The sequence below is a fragment of the Triturus cristatus genome, chromosome 3_2, assembly GCF_964204655.1.
Source record: "Triturus cristatus chromosome 3_2, aTriCri1.1, whole genome shotgun sequence".
NCBI classification, from domain to species: Eukaryota; Metazoa; Chordata; class Amphibia; order Caudata; family Salamandridae; genus Triturus; species Triturus cristatus.
In genome coordinates, this window is record NC_140584.1 from 405,630,305 (window position 1) to 405,649,918 (window position 19,614).

A 19,614-nucleotide genomic window follows, 5' to 3' on the forward strand; every position below is an offset into this window, starting at 1 on the left:
CAGTCCTTCAAAGAGGCATACATCACTAATGTCCAAGTAGGAAGCAGTGGATGAAACAGCATTTCTGTCTGAAGATTGTTTATGCTGCACCACCAGTGCAGGAGCAGGACAACGTTCAATGTCAACTGGAATCCGTTATTGTAGCTTCCAGACTTCTGACACCATTGGTCCTCTACACACAGCTGCAGCGGTTTCATATGTAGGCTTACATCCCATGCTAGAGAGATGTACAATGCCATGGAACTAAAAGAGGACGAACAGTAGGAGACTGCGCCATCTGGAGTCCAATGCATTTTTGGTGGCTAGATTAAAACCCTTTGAGACACTCTTTCAGTGTCCAGCAATATGCGGAAGTATTAAGTACTTTGACTATGAACAACTATCAATTTTTTGTCGTTAAGATGAAGGCCTAACTTGAAGAGGTAATCTATCACCATCTGAAGAGCCTGCATTAGCCTTTGACTGAAAGATGCATTCATTGGCCAGTCATCTAAATATGGGTCGATAAACCACCCTTTCTTGCACAGGAACTCAGAGGCCACTGCCATGACCTTCTAAAAAGCTTGGGGAGACAACTTCAACCCACAGGGTGGAACCTTGTACTTTTAATGATGGCTCCTATCTTGTAGCTCAGAAAACTCAAGTGCTTGGCAAAAAAGGGTGCATGAAAAAGGTTTAATACAAACATCCATTCGCCTTGTTGCAGGTGAGGGAAAATTTGCAGGGGAGGAAAAATTTGATGGCGTCCCAACATTCTCAATCCTTCCCTTTTGACCAATTTGTACACCCTTCGGAGGTCTAAAATAGAAGAAAGTCTGGGCCCCTTCTTCTCGATTAGAAAACATCACTCCTCTGTTCTATTGCTGCTCGGGGACAGGGTGTACTGCATTTTTTCAAGCAGTGGTTCAGTTTCTTGAACCAACTGATATTGAAAAGATGGATTCATCCCCTTCGGTGGAATCTAAGGAGGCAAGCTAGAGAACCTACCCATTACGAACAACATCTACAATACATTTTCCCTTTATAATTACTTACTATGCAGAGAGATAGCTGGAAACACTCCCTCCAACTGGGCGCTGAACAATAGGGGCAAAAGAAGATCATCTTTGCTTTGTTCTAGTTTTCCTGTCCCTGCACAAAACAGCGTTCCTGGACTGCTTCCATAAGTGGTTTTTGCTGCTTATAAGGATGCCCCTTTGGTTGTTTTTGGTATTGATGTTGGCACTTCCAAAAAGGGAAATGAATGTGATATTTGGATTTGAAAAGGATTTAAATTGATCAAGAGGAAATTAGTTGTCCTTGCAAGACCACCAGATTTCAAGTTCTCGGTTTTCATTCGCTGTATCACCTCATCAGCATGTGATCTTAATGGAGTGGATACATTGAGAGGGAGCCCTGACATCTGTTGAGTGTGTGGCATCAGACATGTAAAAGTGAGCTAAGATAAATGCCGGACAAATACCGACAGATTTCCACAATTGCCAGATCTGCCTTTTCTCTTGCGACTCCAATCTGTGGATGTCTGAGGTCACCATCCTTCTTTTAGAAATTCATGTAAATCTTCCCTTTTCACGCTGTAGATATTCTAGAAATGGGTACCTGGAGTTGCAGAGGGATCTATCCTATAGGCTTAACAGAGCAGATGAACTAGCAGCTCTGACAGTGCCAGGCGACCTTCAGCAGACTTGCCATCTTTTGTCATCCGTATCACGAGAGTTTAAAGACTTCAAGACCTTTCACTGTACTTCTTGCTGTAGCTACCACCAAATAATCCATCGGTACTACACCTCTCAAGAACTTTCGATCTGATTCCGCCACACTGAATTTCTTCTCCAAACATCTTTTCTCTGATGCAGTGAGAAAGGATTAGAAACAGTGTCCATCAAATGCCCCAACAGACATAGAAGCAAGGGTGCAACTGATTATGCCTGAAACTTTGTTTGGATGGTCTCAAAAAACATACAGAAGTGGACACCTGCGGAGTAATCTTCTGGATGATCAACTTTCTTGCAGCTCTTTCAGAGAAAATAAATAAAATCCTCTATTGAACACTCTGTATGGAAATAACTGAGTAGATGGAGACATCTCAGGCCGGACTGCTGAAGAATCAGAATCCGAGTCGGATTGGTGCAGAATTGACCCATGACTTTTAGTACTGGGAGATTCCAATCTCTTTGAACCCTTCTTTTTCAAGAGCAGCTAGGAGAGAATGAAGCTCTTCCTCCACATTCACCTGACGTCTGGTACAGCAACGTCCCTTCTACATGGCAACCAGAAAGATGATCCAATTACTGAGCCCTTTGCAGGGGCTAGATGAAGCTCATCCTCAACTGACGGCATGGTGTCTGCTGGAGGGGATGGTGTAGGTTGTCTGATCCTCTTCCAAGTGCAAGACTTCCCAGGGGATCCACTACTTGTTATGGACAGAGAAAACCTAGAAGGCGGGGAGCCCCCTAAAGCTGAAATGAGGCACCAACTGACACGGAGTCATTGGGCTCAGTGTCAGTTAGTGCCTCGAGAGCCTAGATGGAAGTTTCAACGTCAAACGACGTTCATAAAAGCCTCTCAATATTGACCGGGAGCAAGAGTGCCAGTAACCCAGGGATATTGCCCACTCACCTCCTGAAGTAGCAGAAGCAATGTCATGGGAGGGAGAATGGATGGAACTGAACCCTTTCCCCCAAACCCCCCCCCCCCCCGCCGAGGTTAAGTCGATGTGGATGCTGTAGTTGGCAGTCTGTCAATTTTACCTTTTTGTAGCCCTAAAGCAGAACCCTTTCCCTTCCTCTGCCTTCTAGAAGACATCTTTCAGCAGTCCTTTGTGTATTGAGACAGGAAGACTTAACACAAAGTGGTAGCCATTCCTAGATATATTCACTCCACCAGATGGACATTTGAAAAAAAGTCGGCATAATGGCTTTTGGCAACAGGAAGATGAAAAGTCCACCGGAAAAAGAAGGATAAAAGCACCCTTTCCCCATCAAAAAAGTCTAGGAGCTAACAGGATGCCTTAAGATGAGAAGTTTGAAATTCTCCCCACCCCACCCCCTCCACCTTAAATTGGTGCTTCCAGGCAAAGTCAGCTTTGTGAAAATCAGAGCTGTATCCATGCTCTTCCTCACAGAGTGGAAAAACACACTGCCCAAGTGTCATCCTGTGGGGCATGATGGGAAAGTGAAGATTCTAGGATTCTTAAAGGAGCTTTTCGTTGTCTACAGGGCTGCAAAAAAAAAAAAAAAAACTTGTTTGTCAATTTAACAAACAAATGCTTTTTGTTTTTGGTAAAAGCGCCCTATATCACGCTTTCACTTTAATGGCAGCCACGCACCTTTCTTTAGACAAGGGTCGTCTAAAGAAAGGGGCGTGGCCTCCATTAAAGTGAAAGCACGGCATGGGGCGCTTTTACAAACAATCATTTACAATGCAACAGGTCTTGCATTTGGTGAGCTTACGCTTTGCCATTGTAAATGACAATGCCTTCTATTTAGGTTTTAAAAACCAACACAAATAAAAGGCATTGTCATTTACAATGCAAATAGCTCAAACTCTCGCAAATGCAAGACCTATTGAATTGCAAATGCTCATTTTGTTAGGAGTTAATGTCTGAATATCAAACCCTGCTTGTGGTATTGGGATTCCCATATACCCACATATGATGTAAAGAAAAGACAGTGCAGCATCCCTTACTATCACAGAGTCTCCCATTATACACTGAAGGTTCCTTCAACTGCTCTCTTCCACACTAAGGGTGTGGGGGAGGAACATTCTCTGGTCTTCATTGTGGTAAGGCAAATGAAGTTGGCAGACAGGGTTGGTCATATAAAAAGATGTATATGCCTTTCCTTTCCTGTTCTGGCCTCTACTCCCACTAAACGCTATCGCTACCATGACCACTGCTCCTCTTTGCTGCACAGCCTTGTGCTTGGCTCAGTGTAAGATCCACCTCTTCTTTCTTGCTCTCAGAACCTCCATCTTTCTCACCCTTTGACCCACCCTTTACTATATGTCTAGGACACTGATGGACATAACCCTCCTTTTCACCTTCTCAGTCAAAAAAAACCTCTGTCAGGGGCTGTGACTGACTTACCTCTCCCGTTCCTCCTGCTCCCGTCTCTCCTCCTCTTCACGCTCTCGCTGCTCGCGGGCTTGGCGTCGCTTCTCGGTCAGGAGCTTGGCTGCCTCCTCCCGGTCAGTGGTGCCTGCTATGGGCTTACTGGGAGACGCTACAGCCAAAGATGGTGCTGCTGGTGTCGGTGTTGTGACCGGTGCAGGCCCAGACTCTGGAGTTGGGGCCGCAGCAGGGACGGGAGCTTTCTCTGCACCACCTAGAAAGCAGCCAAAATGAGAGAACATGAACATCACCATAACATGTTCTTCTAAAGTTATCATGTCATACTTTAAGACTATCTAGCTTCGATTTGGTCAACCATTCAGTCATAAAAAAAGAAATAAACTGTTCTACAGGGGAAAACTGACCTGTATAGGGAATTAGTTAGCCACAATTCTCCCCAGAAGGTGGTATTCTCCTCAAATGTACATAACTGTGGACTTCCTCGCATGTCATTAAGGCCTTTTAAAAGATCAACTCAATGACTGCAACTAAAGTGAACCAATGCCTCAACTCTCACAATGCCAGAGGATGTTAACTGAAAGCCCAGAGACTGGAAACCGTATACTTGTAAGATGGAGTCTTCCTGCCACCCAACTTTTTAATCACTTCCTCCAAACAATCCCAACAATATATGACAGGCGTGGTGTAGAGTCATGAAAATCAGAGGACTTTTGGGACACTCAGGTGCACGATGAGTGAGTGTCCATAATTCAACATACATGCTTGTGTTCTGTGGCATTGTATGTGTTTAAAGACATATATATATATATATATATATATATATAAATAAATAAGACACCACATGACACCTTCCAATAACACTTTCAAACCCACCAACATAGAACAATTACACAGATGTTCCGATTCAGATGTGACAAATAACTTGATTCCCTTCTCCGAGAATCTTTCACTATTTGGTCTCACTCACTTACACAAAAGCTTACCGCTAGTCTGTCTTCCTCCTCTGGAGACCATCCAATGTGACTCTATTCATAGAAAGTCATCCACTGTGGGATCATCTCTCTCCTCTACCTTCACCTCCCACACAATTCAAATGGACTTTATAAAGACATAATTTTCTTTCATGGCCCAGACCCAGCTTCAGGTCGCTCTCTCCCAATTAATTTCTACTTCTGGATTTCTCTTGCCAAAATGCCTTCCACCTCTCCAAGGACCATTGGTTCCTTAAGTTCTTCTGCCTGAGGACTTTCTACCAGTGAGTCTCTCTTCTCAAAGGACCTTCAACCTCTCCCAAGGACTTCAAACATGCATAACACCCTCATACGGGAACATTCCAATGTTGGCTCTCTTCCTCCAACTCAGGCAACTTCTTACTATAGGATGTCCCTCCACAATAGACTTTCCACGGGTGGATCGCTCATTCACGGATAATCTCCCCATGTACTTCCTCCTCTACTGCAAACTTTTACTAAAAAAATCAGGATCACTACTGAGGCCCTTTTACTGAGACATTTCCCTCTACCAGTGGCATATCCACTCAGGGATCTGACACCTAGGGAACTTATACTCTGGAATCTGCAGCCCCCGAGGACACTCCCTTGTTAGTTCTCCCGCTCACATCTGAAGATTTTCCATTGGAGAATCTCGAACTCCAGAGGGTGTTCCACTGCTGGATCTCAAGCAGGGTGTATTGCGCAGGGAGATTTACTCTGAGGACTTTATGCTGCCTGCACCTGTTCCACCTGAAAACCTTCCACCATGAGACGGACCTCCGTTTCCAATGGGTCTTGAATTAGGCACACACATCTTTGGTAGAGCGGTGTTTCTACTTTTTGATACTAGCGAGATGTTCACACTCCACTCCGGCTAACACGATTTCCACCACTAACTATTGCCTTTCTGCCTCAGCTGCTCAAATATCTCAGAGGCCAGTCTGCTCCTATGGAATCCTCCAATTCTTGCTCTCCTCTTGCCTAACTCCATGCAAAGACCACTTTAGTTTTCTGAACCCATGACCTCTGTTTAGCTGGTAACATTGTGGAATGCCAACAGTTCAAAGTACACAATGACCCACACAGTATTAGTTCAGTTAGCAGTATGTTAAACACACTCGAAATGAAAGTCCACTCCCAGATTAACTGCATCTCCTATCGAGGATAATCCACACCAGGAGGCATCATGATGCTGCCAATGTATTGGTTTTAGCAGCAGGCTCACAAACTACTTTAGCGTTCAGTTTTCTTTGACAGGTTGAGAGGCCCTATAGTGCTAAGCAGTTTCAGATATATCTATTGTTCTGGTGTCAGTAGATTAATCTCCGAGGACCTGCCTTCATGTCAGCTTTACCAACATGTTTATAATCCAGAGGTGAATGAGCTTCTGAGAAATTTGGGGATGGATTTCCAAAATTCTTTTGCTAAGGTTTCATCTATAATGGACATGGCCCCTCAGCAAAGGCGAGGCAACTAATCAGGATTTACCCGTTGGACACAATCCTATAGCCCCCTTAGAAACACCGTTGTTAAAAGGTACAGTGTGCTCTCTTACCTGAGGGTCCCTCCTTTGCCTGAGGGTCTGCGCCGCCCACGTCTGGGCCCTTTGCTGCCTCCGGCAGAGATGGGGTTGAGGCCCGACCTGCCTTCTCATCAGTCTTCACCTCCTCCTTTCGTTCCTTTGCTTTCACCGGGGTGTCTGCTCTGGCCTTCAGGGGGCTCTCCTTCACTCGCCGCTCCTCCTTTACCTTGTCAGTCTTTGGCCGTGCCTTGGGAGAAGCTTGCACGTTTCTGGGCGAGGGTGGCTTGTGAGGTGTCGCAGGTGAAGCGCCTGGGCTTGGAGAGACTGTCCGCTGTTTTGGAGAGGATGATCGATTCTTTACTCTACTGCTGTTGAGAAATGAATATGGAGAGTAATTTTCATGCATTAAACTAAATTTGAGTGCCAAAGGTGGAAAGAAAAAGGCACTTATATGAAACACTACTGTCAGCGTTTGCATTTCCTGCTGCTAATTGCTGAAGTCTTCCATAAATGTACCACTTTTTTAACCTTTAAACCACCTCAGGAGAAGTGCCTGAAAATCCCTCATGAGTAGTAATACACAGAGTCCGTTCATGACAATTCACCAGCGTAGTCCTATTCTGTAGATCCACACATGACCCCCTCATTGTTAATACCACAATGCGCCCTTCCTAAGAAAGTAGAAGGACTAAAACAAAAAACAACAAAAAAAAAAAACTGCTTCAAGAGCACTCTTCCCAATACCTTGAGATAAGCATGCATTTGACTCCAGGGCCACTCTCCAGTTGGGGAACCTTAACAGCCGTGGATGGGTAGATATCGGCTAGAATCAACAAACTTGAAGCTGTGGCTTTCCTCGGACCTTGGCATTGCGTGGACCCCCTCAATTGTACATGACATCAAGGGTGAAAAACGTTTTTCATCTTGTTTATAGTTTATTGAGGTTTTTGGGATCATCCACCCCATTTTCTCCTTACAGTGGTGGTCGCAGTGGCTCACTTCAACCCCTTGCTGTCTTTTAGCCCTCCTTCTTCTCAGACTGTTTTGTATTGGTGCTTTAGGACACTCTGTCCACACTCTCTGCTAAACCTTTGCTCCTTGTGCTTATTTGGTTATATCACCTGGTCCTCCAAAACCCCACATGCTGCAATCCATTGGAGGCCAATAGGAAAACACTAATGGGTGCTACAGTTATTTTTTGGGACAATCGTACTATTTCTGGTGCAGACAAAAAACCTGGGGAAAAACACTGGTCAAACTTTGGCATTTCCAACTTCTCTTACCATTTTATTCCATTTTTAGGGAACTTCGCATAAACAGTGACGGTTCGTGTGTATTAATGCTAGCATGCCTGGGAATTCACGGGGCTTAAGCCAGAACTACAGGGTTTAACAAAGTCCAGAGACGACTTTTGAGGGTTACACCAATATCTGCTTTACCTGGCAGCAACCCCTACTCTAGCCTAGCCCTGCAATTCACTTATGTGGGAACCGCAAGCATTGCTCAAGAAATGCATACTAAATTTAAAATATTTCGACTCTGGATTGATGTCAAACCCCCAGAGAAAGGGGGCATTCATTCCAGACGGGTACAAATTGTGCATTACCGAATAACTCACGAATCTAAAAATCACGTGAAATAAAAGTCCAATTTAAACATTGCATTCTATTTTATAATTCGGTGCTCAGCACGGAGTCCTCCAGGGCTGAATATGCATGTTTGATTCGAGAGCATGATTGGAGTGAGAACGACTTTTTGAAGCGGTTCTGTTTTGCTTATTAAGACCGATAATGTACGTTTGGGGGATTCCTTTAAATGTAATCAATCTACTCGATCGATGCCGCTGTGGGATACAAATCAATTTTCAATCCATTCTCCCTTGGGTTCAAAAAGTTCAGTTAGGTCAGGAATGTGTTACATCTGGGAATGGCGAGGAGGTATCCAGAGGTGCTATAAGCGGATGTCGATTATTTTTAGTAACTCGAACGAAATTCGAACTATTATCAGATGCAATTATTGAGGATGTTCTTTTATCTTAATATTTCTTGCATCTGTTTTACAAAGAATTAAAGAAATAAACTTCATTACAAAGTGCTGCCACAATAACTTTTTGGGGCAAAGGAACTGGGTAAACATGGGTAGGTTTCCTGTGGTAAATACAGTCACAGGACAAACAAGGCCTCGATTTACGAGGGCCAAGGATTCCAGATTTCCAGCAGGACTATCTTGTTTTAAAGACACTAAAATGACTCCAAAAGACAGATTAAAACCTGTACCAGAACCAAACAGAAAATGTGGTAACAAAAAAAGCACGCATTAAAGCACAGCAAGAACAGCGTGCACATAACACAGGAATCAACTGGAGACCCCCAACAGCACATTTGTCATGTTTGCCTTCGTAACGCTAGTGTCCATACACTGCAGTAAGATATGCATTACAAGTAAATTGTTTTGATGTCTGCATTTCTGGGAAAAGAAGTCCACCTGTTCTCGTAGGTTATTGGACATGATGACCGACATTGATGTCATTTGACATTGATGTTACTACTCTCTCAGAAAACATCTGATCGGGTAGACAACTAGAAATCTTACAATAATGTTCTGATGTTGCGTGATTACCTGCCCTCTTGGGTGGTACCTTATTACATGTACAGCAACTGTCTTTGAAATGATAACAGATACAAAAGTGGTTTGATGGGAGCATAGACTCCCACCACTTCGATCTACCAATGGCCACACTAAAGTACTGCATCTTTATGACATCTCTGTGAGAAAGTGCCATCTTTCTTGCATGGTATGCCCCCACTTTTTGCTGAATTGCTGATGTACTTTGACTGAGTGTGCTCAGGGTCCTGCCAATCAGGTACCCAGGGACTATGTTCCTTCCCTAAAACTGTGTTGAAGCCTAAACCCAATTGGCATCTCTGGCCACTTGTCAGCCCCTGGTAAATGGTTCACTAGGTAACCCAGGGCCTTGTGACCAGAGAAGGCCCCTAAGGGTTGCAGCACTTATTGAGGCCCTGTACCCTGACACACCCTGCCCTTGCAGGTTGAGTGACTGGGTGCAGAACAAAACAGAGTTGACATGGCACACATCCCTGTGTGCCATGCCCACAACACACACTACCCTGGCATACCTCAGTCACCCCTCTAGCTGGGTGCCCTATCCCAGTGGTGTGGGTACAGGTGCATGAGCCCTGTGCCCCTACAGTACCCAGGTCCATTCCTGGGCACTGTAAGTGCAGTGCTGCCATTAAGAGTATATGGTGCAGGGAGGTCGTCAACACTAATTCCACAGCACCATGATGGCAACACTGAAGACTGAGAAGTTTGGTATCAAACTTCTCAGCACATTAAACCCACACTGATGCCAGTGTGGGATTTAGTGTACAATTCACGACAGAGGGCATCTTAGAGACGCTGCCTGAACCTAACCTACACTCCACGTCTTGTCTGAGGGGCTGCCTAGGCTGCCACATAGCAGACATGTTGCTGGACCCATGGGTAGAGAGCCATCCGCTCTCCTGGGCCTGCAACAATGCACATCCTGGGCGAGGTGCTAGGTCTCCTCCTCCAGGATGGGCAGGGAAAGCTTCAAAGGCATGCCGCCTTTGTGAGCTTCTCCAGGCCACTTGCAGTACCTAGCAACTTGCCCCTACAGGTTCTGACCCCACTCTGGCAGGAAGACTGGCCGGAAACCCAAAAGAAGGAAAGGGGGTGTGCCAGCCTCTGCCAACCCCACCCCTCAGATGGGAGAGGCGAGGTGAAGCACATCTCCGGGCTTTCGCCATCTTGCAGAGGGGGAGCCCTGCCCAATCAGGACTAGGCTACTGACCCCCACCCCCCACAGGAGAGTGGCAGGATAGGGGTGAAGTCACCCCAGGGAAGGGACCCATTGGTCCATGCCCTTTACCTACCTGTAACCCCCCTAAATTTAGTATTTAGGGGCACCTTGAACCTTCCTTCCTCAGATCCAGATTCCGAAACAAGCAAGAAGATCAAGAACCAAGAAGACCTGCCGTGCAGCTGCTAACAAGAGGAAGACACCAACTGATTTGGCCCCAGCCCTACCGGCCTGTCGACCCTCGAACCTCCTCCTGCTAAACCCCGGCGTCTCCAGTGGTCAGCAACCTCAAAAACCCCAGAGGACCAGACTGCCTTGTGACTTTAACTGGGACTCCCACGAGCAGTGGTACTGCTCAAAGCAAGTAACAAGTCCCTGGCATCAGCCAGAAACCGTGACTCCTGCACACTCTGCACCCGCCAAGCCTGGCCTGTGCCTGAGTGAACAAAGACCACGAGGACGTCCCCCCGGTGACTGTGACCCCAAATCCAGCACCCAAGGACCCACCTCGACGCTCCTGAGGCCTGCAGCCTCAGAACCAGGGACCCCTCCAACCGCCACCAGCAGAGGGTAAGATTTCCCAACGCCAAAAGGCACCCCTGCACCCATCGCCATGCGGCCCCTTGTGCCCAACTCTTAGGTGCCTACCTATCCTCCAACTACCCAACTTATCTCTCGAAGTGGTGGTCGCACCTGAAGAATCTTCGTCCCGGAGCTTCTACATTGAAATCCATTGAGCGCCCGACGGCTCAAAAGCACCCTGCACCCAGCCGCCCGAGTGCCCCTGGCAGTGCAACCTCTACTCTAATCTACTTCCCCACTTGCCCTGAGTAAGTGACAAGGAGCCCAGCTCCCACAGCCGCTTGGCCTGCTAGCCAGCAGCCACCAACCAAAGGCCCACAGCCTCCCATAGGATAACATTGGGCCTAACTCACTCTGCACCTGGCTGCCCCTGTGCCACTGAGGGTGTAACAACTGTACCTACCTGACCCTGGGAGACCCCTAAGTCTATGCCCAGCACCTTAACTCTGCCAGTCGAGTACTTACCCAAAAGCCGATAACTCACTTTTCTTCCATAGGGTAACATTGACTGGTTTCACTTGGAAATTCTTCTAAGTGTCGAGTTTTGAAACTTTAAAATATTCATCTAAAATCAGCCGAATAACGAAAACGAATTTACTCACCTGCTATCAGGAGAGATCCCAGTGCTGGACATTGGTGCCCAGCACTGACCCTGCAAAGTAATTACAACCGTACTTACAGCTAACTTGATTTTCCTCCATAGTATAACATTGCCTGGTTTTTGCCAGAAATTCTTCTGTCGATTTTGCAAACATACAAATATTCATTAAAAATTGCCTGTATAACAAAAACACATTCTTTCAACTGTTTACAGGAGATGCGCCATTGCTGGATCCAGGATCCAACACTGAGTTAGAAAAAGTAACGATAACCCTACTTACCTGCTAAGTGAATTTCCTCCCATAGGATAACATTGGTGATTCTATGTGAAAAAGTTTTGAAGTGTCAACTTTTAAAATACAATAATATTCTTTAAAAATCACAACTGTAACCTAAACGTTTTTACTCAACTGTTTACAGGAGATGTCCCAGAACTGAATCTAGGATCCAGTCCGGTTGTAAGAAAAGTAATCCAAAAAGTAATCCATTGCATTTAACTAGAAATTCCCATTGAGCTCAATGTATAATTGTGTTTGAAATTGTGTTGCCTATTGCAACAACTGTATCTATTGCATTCAAAAGTCTATTGCCTATTGAAAGTATTTCTCTAAAGCATCTCATTCTGAGAAAGTATATTTTAATACCTATTGTTGGTTCTAAAATAAAACAACTATATATTTTTATACAAAACCATTGGCCTAGAGTTCAGTTCTTGAGTGTGTGAGACCATTTGCTGACTGAGTGTGTACAACAAATGCTTTACACTGTACTCGGATACTGCTTTACTGCTCGACCAAGCTACCACTTTAGAGAGTAAGGTTATATCTAACTTTAGCCTCTGCCAAACCTCTGGGGACTGTGGACTCTGTACACCCTGTACCTATTTGGGAATAGTATATACAGAGCCACTTTCTTACAATCTCTAGTTATGTTCTGCACCTGGTAGAAAAGACTAGGTGCTGGTATCATCGGATCAATGTAACCACTGTGCATTCAAGCCCTGCGACCACATGCGCAGACCTCGCTTCCTGCTGACCTGATTTCAAGCGCTGCAGACAGGCGGCTTTTGCTGGTTGGTGCAGACTGCCGCCTCTTCAAGATCTTCTCTTTGGCCAAGGCATTCTTTTCCTTCTCGTTCTCTCGCTCTTTGTCCTTCTTCTCTTTCTTTTTCTTTTCAGGATCAAGGGTGATGTAGAACAGAAGAGCAGAAAAGGAAAAGTGAGACCACATAAAAGCTACTTTGTTAATCCAACACATTAGCCTCGATCTGCAAGTCTCCTGCACTACAGAACCTGAAGCTAGTTACAATCTGGATTCCTGGCAGACCAGAATGTCTTATCCTCCAGAGGGTAACACAAGGAGTGTCTTATATCTGTTTAGTAATAGCTCCTACTGTTCAGGAGAAATACAATTCACTTTGTAATATGCTCTATGAAAATGGTAGTTTTTATTTTGAAGAAAAAAAAAACTTCTCAAAATGGAAGTGAAAATACCTGCCTTACCAAGATTCCCTAAATTCAACACGATAGTTATTACCAATTGTTAGCTTTTTTAAAATATGAATAATCCCGAGTTAGAACCCACGATTAAGGAATGATATTTTAATATTCAGAAACAATTTGCAGTCACTCATCCTTCTTTGTGAATGACGTTTTAACTCTTCCCCTCGGCTCAAATAGTGACCCTTCTAACGAGACTTGGTAACTTACAGGGGAGGAGTCGCGTCTTTTCCGCGGGGTTGTGTTGGCACTCCCGGCAGTCTTTCGTCGCTCAGCACATGGATGGTGGGGGCGGTGGTTGGCGCAGGGGGTAAGGGGGCTGGCGGAAGCAGAGCGCGGACAGACCGGAATCGCTAAAAGGAAAACCACCAATCACAGATGTTACACAAAGACAATGTAAGAACCACTAAAAGACAAGCCTGGGAGGATGTCTTCTGCTGTTACTCTGCAAGAGTTACCGATGCCCAGAATGCACAGGCTAGAGATATGAAAAGCCAGGTTATAGCCTTGTGTACCCCCATTAGTAAGTGGATAAAAGAGCCCCTCCCAACTGTGAGCTCAGCTCTTACCGAAAGCCCACATGGTCTGCCTTGAAAAGAGGTTTCTGGTGGCTAAACAAACTGGGCAAGTTCCTCTCCTTTAAATACCAGCAAAGTCCTAGCAATATGTGGGCAGCATGTGTTTTGCTCACGTAGTAAAATTGCTAAATTAATGTTTTAATTTATGTCACTTCAACACAACTGGCAGCATTCACTGAAATGAGAAGTGTGTCCAAAATCAACGTATAAAGTAACTGCCTATATGCAGAAGTATGGCATGGATGAGGATTTGCAAATGTTTCAACTCCTGAATGTGCGAAGCATGCCGCACCTCCACTTCCCCCAACGCCCTGTGCTTTTCAGTACATTTCATAGAATGGGTTGGGGGTAATTGTGCCTGTCAAAGCTGGAGAGCAGTAAAGGCTCTGGAACCAACTTCCAAGAGGGTAACAGCCTGTAAACTAGAAGAACTATTCTTCATAGTATTAGTTACTAGTCAAGGTGAGATAAGCCCTTAAACGGAACTGGTTTACTTCACGTGTACCGGGCCTTGCCCCCTCTTCGCAGTAATCCTCTCAATGAATCACTTCAAGGATCCAGGAAATCATTTTGTAAAACATGGATCCCCTTGCAAAAGACTATTAAGCACAAAGTGTGGTGACACTTCTAGACAGAAATTGGGATATATATATATATATATATATATATATATATATATATATATATATATATAATAATTGTGCCTGAGTTGCTGGATATCGATCCAGAAATAATCAGGTACGGACCACCAATGTCTTTAAAATTTCAAAAAGTGTCCAAGAGCAAAGGGTTACTGCCGCATTATCTGTTTATTTGCATCACCAAAGTAAGTGCAGACAAGTACGCAGACAAGTGTGTACACACACACACGCACGTTTTACTCTGACAGAGCTTGGAGATGGTGGATCGCTGTTTTGTACTCTGAAAACCAACAACTTAGCGTGCGCAATACAAAATCTACACCACCAAACAAATGGAAATGGAAACTGAAATTAATATGTATATCAATCAGTCTTTGCATTCTGCATCCAGGTGTCCTTCAGCGTATTCAGAATTGTTTCTAATAACCAAAAGACTAAATTCCTACTGAATTATTATTATTTTTTTTAAACATAATTCCTCCCAACAATCTGTCTTAACACCTGATATTTAGCTATGAAATTGGGAGCATACTTCCAAGTAACTAAAAATGGTCGCTGTGTAAGTAATATTGAAGCATCAAAAGTTAGAAGGTTACAAATAGTAACAATGCTACCACACATTGAAACACATTCCGATCAGCCGAACACATGCAGATCGCCGATGTCACCACTACACATCAACAAACACTATGCTAACAACCAGACAAACTGCTATGACCCCATACATTTGAACTGCTGCCACCTCCATGCATTCAAAAGGTCACTAGCACAATACAAACGCGAACATCATAACATGAAATATCAAACAAACCGACCACACTGAATGGAAGAAACCACTTTAATGCCTTATACAGCTTCAGTAAGTCGCAAAAGAAGACCATGTTGTCCCATAAACTGGGGTGGCGAAGTGAGCTAAAGAACGATGATGGATTCAACCCAGAACTGTGACTGGGGGTGAGTGTCTGAAAAGTTTCAGCGCTCCGTCCATCTCCTTGTGTTTGCTTTTTTCATCCCACAAACAGACCATCATTTGTACCCCTGAAGCCTTTCATGGAGAAGGACTGGTGGAAAAGCCTACAGACAACCTTCTGACCACTGGGGCACAAGCGCTTCCCTCCAGTCAGGTCGCTTATGTGGAACTATTAATCCCTTTTCTGCATGCTCTGCCTCTATTGATCCAAGCCAAGAACGGATGAACATCTTGGTGGGATAATGTTCATCTTCTGGGTCTTCTCAAGAGGGCACGGTCCCTGCAGGGAACCAAGCGATCCGCTCACCATGAAGCTTGGGTATGGTGGTATTTGGAAATCCTCATGGGGATCACTTGGATCTCATTGTATCTTAAAATTCTAATGTTCAGTTAAATTTTCTTTTATTGACAGTGACAGCTGTTTGGGTTTTTTTCATTAATGATTTTGATCCTGACGAAGGCACTTACTAATCAAACGTTAGGGAGACAAAATTTATGTTGACTCAGCTGAGGATCTAATTAAATAGTTAAAAAATAATTACATATAAATAAACTAACAGATAACCTGTAATTAAATACTATACTAACCTTTGAAAACTAAGAAAATTATGCTTTTTCTCTATATTGCAGATTTGTGTTTGCACATTCTTTGCAAATCTAAAAAATGCTGCATTATTTTTAAACCCCATTTCATTTTCACTTTTGCACAGCGTCAATTCATTAGATGAAGTAAATATATTCAGTTTACACTTTAAAAAAATCGTACGAATCCAAAATATAATGATTATCTTCTAATTAAAAAAGTGACAATTAATGGAGACTGTACAGATCTCCTGGAAGTTTTGAACGTTACCCATTTAGAGCCACCATTTGAAAACTTGTAGGTTAAATTAGAATACCGTGGCCTCGAAAGTCAGTGAAGTCTGCCTAACACTTCTTGAAATTAGACTATTACTAATAACATCTAATGGCATCAGAATTCCCCTGGAGCAAACCTTGACAGGATTCCCAGCATGTGCTTTATTTACTTCTTTTCATGGCACTAATGCATGTGCAGTACTGGTACCGTTTGGCGAGGAGGGAATGAGGCAGTGGCGTATCTAGACCTTTGGCCGCCCGCGGATGCCCCTGCATTTGCCACCCCATGTCTGTGTGTAAGAGATGGGGTGCTGGCGATTTCCTCAGCGGCCATTGAGGTAAGAGAATGAGGAGGCTGGCAACCACAAAACTTGCGCCGCCTGGGGCAGCCTGCCCCCCTTGCACTTGCTACACCACTGGAATGAGGCAGGTTCAAGTTGTACCATCTTGAGATTGCCAAAGGTGATATACATGATTAAGTCCATGGGCACATCATAAATGCCCACTTCTAGTCCTTAAGAGTCTCTGCCAAACTTACATTTGTGGAGTTATTAGGAACCGGCACACCGAGAAACCGGTATCTGACTTATAAGGTAGGCCAACAACATCAATAAAGAGGACACTCAATAGTACAGCAAATTTTAAGAGCAACTGCTTAGGAGACTTTTGTGGCAATAAACTGGGAAGCCAGTTGCAAGAGCGCTTTCTAGTGATACAGATAGGATAAGAGAGCATTAGTCATGACGAAACCATCAGAGCCGAAAGACCTAATTAGGGGACCAATGCGTAAACGCAGTACCTGTGGAGAATCCGATACAAGTATCTAAACCTGCACTCTATGGTATTTAAACCGGATATCTACAGTATATATTGAGCCTCCAAGAAGTGTGTCAAAACATAATCCCTGTAAAGAGAAAGCAAAAAATGGGTAGAGAGGATTTGCTCTGTGAGATCAAGTGTCAGGCAAGCAGCCGGTCAGGCTGAGATATATTAACAGAGACCAATCAGCAGAGGTGTGAGTGCTAGGCATGAGTCAGCTACAGCAAACCCTGATGAAGGATCTAACTATATGCATGTCAGGAAGCTGAAACATATGTGAGATTTCACGAGGCACAGACTGAATTGTCCAAAAATATACTCAGTGTAAATAAACCAACTTCCTTGAATGCGGACACACAAGCTCTAGTGTAGTCCTGTCAAAGGAAGGAGACCGCAATGGTGCATAAAAGAACAAACGGTTTATAATACGAGGGATTCTGCAATCCCTGTATAAACTCCTGTCTTTAATTTCTTTATAACCCAAGACTTCTGACGCATCTAGTCACCGATTATAAAAAATAAAACAAAACGCCAGAACTCGACTATTAGAAGTTATTGCAGTTGAGTTCTGACGTCACAATGCCTGCTGCCAGAAGCAGCAAGAGGTGAACGGCATGTCAAGCCATGGAGAAGCGGTTTAAAGCGCCGAAAAAAAAAAGTTGCTTTACTTTCTTCTGCTCTATTTTTCTAGGTTACAGTGACTAGCAGAAAGAACATGTTTATTTTTGTCAGGCCTTACATAAATATAGAAAATATTGGATTTTTCTAAATGTTTTTATACATTCTGAACTATTGCAGATTTTTTTATACTGACTTGTACTTAACTGTTTCCAATATACTTTTTCAAGTAATATCTAACAGATTTTTGATGCATTTAATTTTGCACTAGAGATTGTATTGTTATTCTTCATGTTTGTAAACATGCTCTCTCTTTCAAATGATAGAGCTATGCACCAAAGTGGTTTGTGCGAATGGTGATGATGTGCCCATGTATTTACATGGAATAAGATGCCCCCCGACATACACGATAATGATATTGCATTTCACCTAGAGGTCCATAAACTTGTAAAGGAACTCAGCCTTCGGCCTTGTTCCTCTATATGGTTATGGAACTCCTGGTTGACTTACAATATCCTTCTTATTAAGGCTTCCAATTTTCCATTTTTACAGATCAATACAGACCGAAAACAATTTCCTGTCAGTATTAAAAAGTGGAAAGATATTGACAAATGTGCTTCTTGTGAGTGACTCTCCTTGTTGTTCTTCATGAATTCAGGACCAAGTGCTAAGCAGATAGACACCCAGGCGATTTAAAAACAGGATGAGATTCTCTTAAATACAGGCATATGTTAACCTATATTTGTACATAATGCTAATATTCACCTGTCGGTGTACTGCTTTGTTATATTTGGTGACTTAATTAGCTGAAATGCAATAGGCATCAAAATAGGAGTGCATTTTTATCAGTTGAATAAATGTGGAAACATACAATTTGATTCTCAAAGCATAAAATAAATTTGGATAAATACCAATAAAATGCCCAAAATATAAATATGGATGAATGCAGATGGAAATGTTAAAAAATAAATACCATAAAACCGGGAGGCCTACTTATAATGTATGGAAGTAGGAACTTTATCCCTTACATAATGGGCCCAGATACTACATATACCCAAATGTCTATGTATTACATACATTGTAGCATACATATATTGCTACAACTAAAACACTACATGCTCAAAAACTGGTTCATAACTGACATTAGCTGTATAGGATGATTTTATGTACACATCTTAAGACCAGATACACTACAATACAAACATACAATGCAGCAACACACACAGGTTAGTAACAGGCAATGAAATGCATACAGCTCAATAACAAACTGCCAAGCACACATAGGTAAAGTAACAGACTCTGTCATGCACATACATAGCCAAAGGATGCACATGCTATGCACACATAGGTCAGTGACATGTTATGTGCACAAATGCACTTGGCGAGGTTTCGGGGTTGCGTTTGTAGCGAATGGAAGTAACAGAGTCTGACCTTGGCTTCTAGCAGGATGCCCCTTACCAAGATCCTTGCGGCTGCCGATAAGAGTGGCGGCACTCCTGCTCCGTGCCAGGAAGGACAGGGTTGGAGTCATGAGCCGGTCCACTATGCTGCTCTCCCAGGCGCTCAGTGGTGCACTACGGTCTGTCAAAAAGTGACAAAGGGTTAATGCTGCAGGTATACACACAAATTTAATCTCAATGTTCTGCGAAAGTCAATCAAAAACATATCACGCCACACCCACAGATGGCTATAAATGAAGGCTTGGTGCAGAGGAGTAGGGTCAGGAGGACAGGATGTTCACTTGCGTAAGAGCCAGGCAGGGCGAAACCACCCTAAAATATGTACTGCCTCCAGCCATGAGAATGGATGCACACCAGAGTAGAAGTTTACAAACCCCAGTAAAGCCGGGGAATAGTCAATCACGCCAGGCACCAGAGTTATCGAGGAAAAAAGGATGTACACCGTTACATATGACTGCCATGTTCTGACAAAGCAGGAGTCCTTAGAACATGGAACACAGAGGTGAGTTCTACAGCCTTTACTACATACACCCTGATGAAGGCTCCAACTATATACATG

General features: G+C 43.8%; 1 protein-coding gene across 9 annotated transcripts in view; it reads right to left on the reverse strand.

Moving 5' to 3' along the window:
• Positions 1-19,614, reverse strand: part of MAP7D1 (MAP7 domain containing 1) — a 267,976-nt gene that overhangs the window by 28,944 nt on the left and 219,418 nt on the right. For 4 of the 9 annotated variants that reach the window (XM_085647956.1, XM_085647953.1, XM_085647955.1 and 1 more), the window contains 5 exons: positions 19,027-19,176; positions 13,322-13,464; positions 12,649-12,782; positions 6,620-6,954; positions 4,088-4,325 (listed from right to left, as the gene is read on the reverse strand). In XM_085647956.1, coding sequence (XP_085504082.1) covers positions 4,088-4,325; positions 6,620-6,954; positions 12,649-12,782; positions 13,322-13,464; positions 19,027-19,176 — 1,000 coding nt within the window. The remainder of the gene's footprint in view (positions 1-4,087; positions 4,326-6,619; positions 6,955-12,648; positions 12,783-13,321; positions 13,465-19,026; positions 19,177-19,614) is intronic. The other 5 variants (XM_085647958.1, XM_085647954.1, XM_085647952.1 and 2 more) reach the window with 2 other exon arrangements.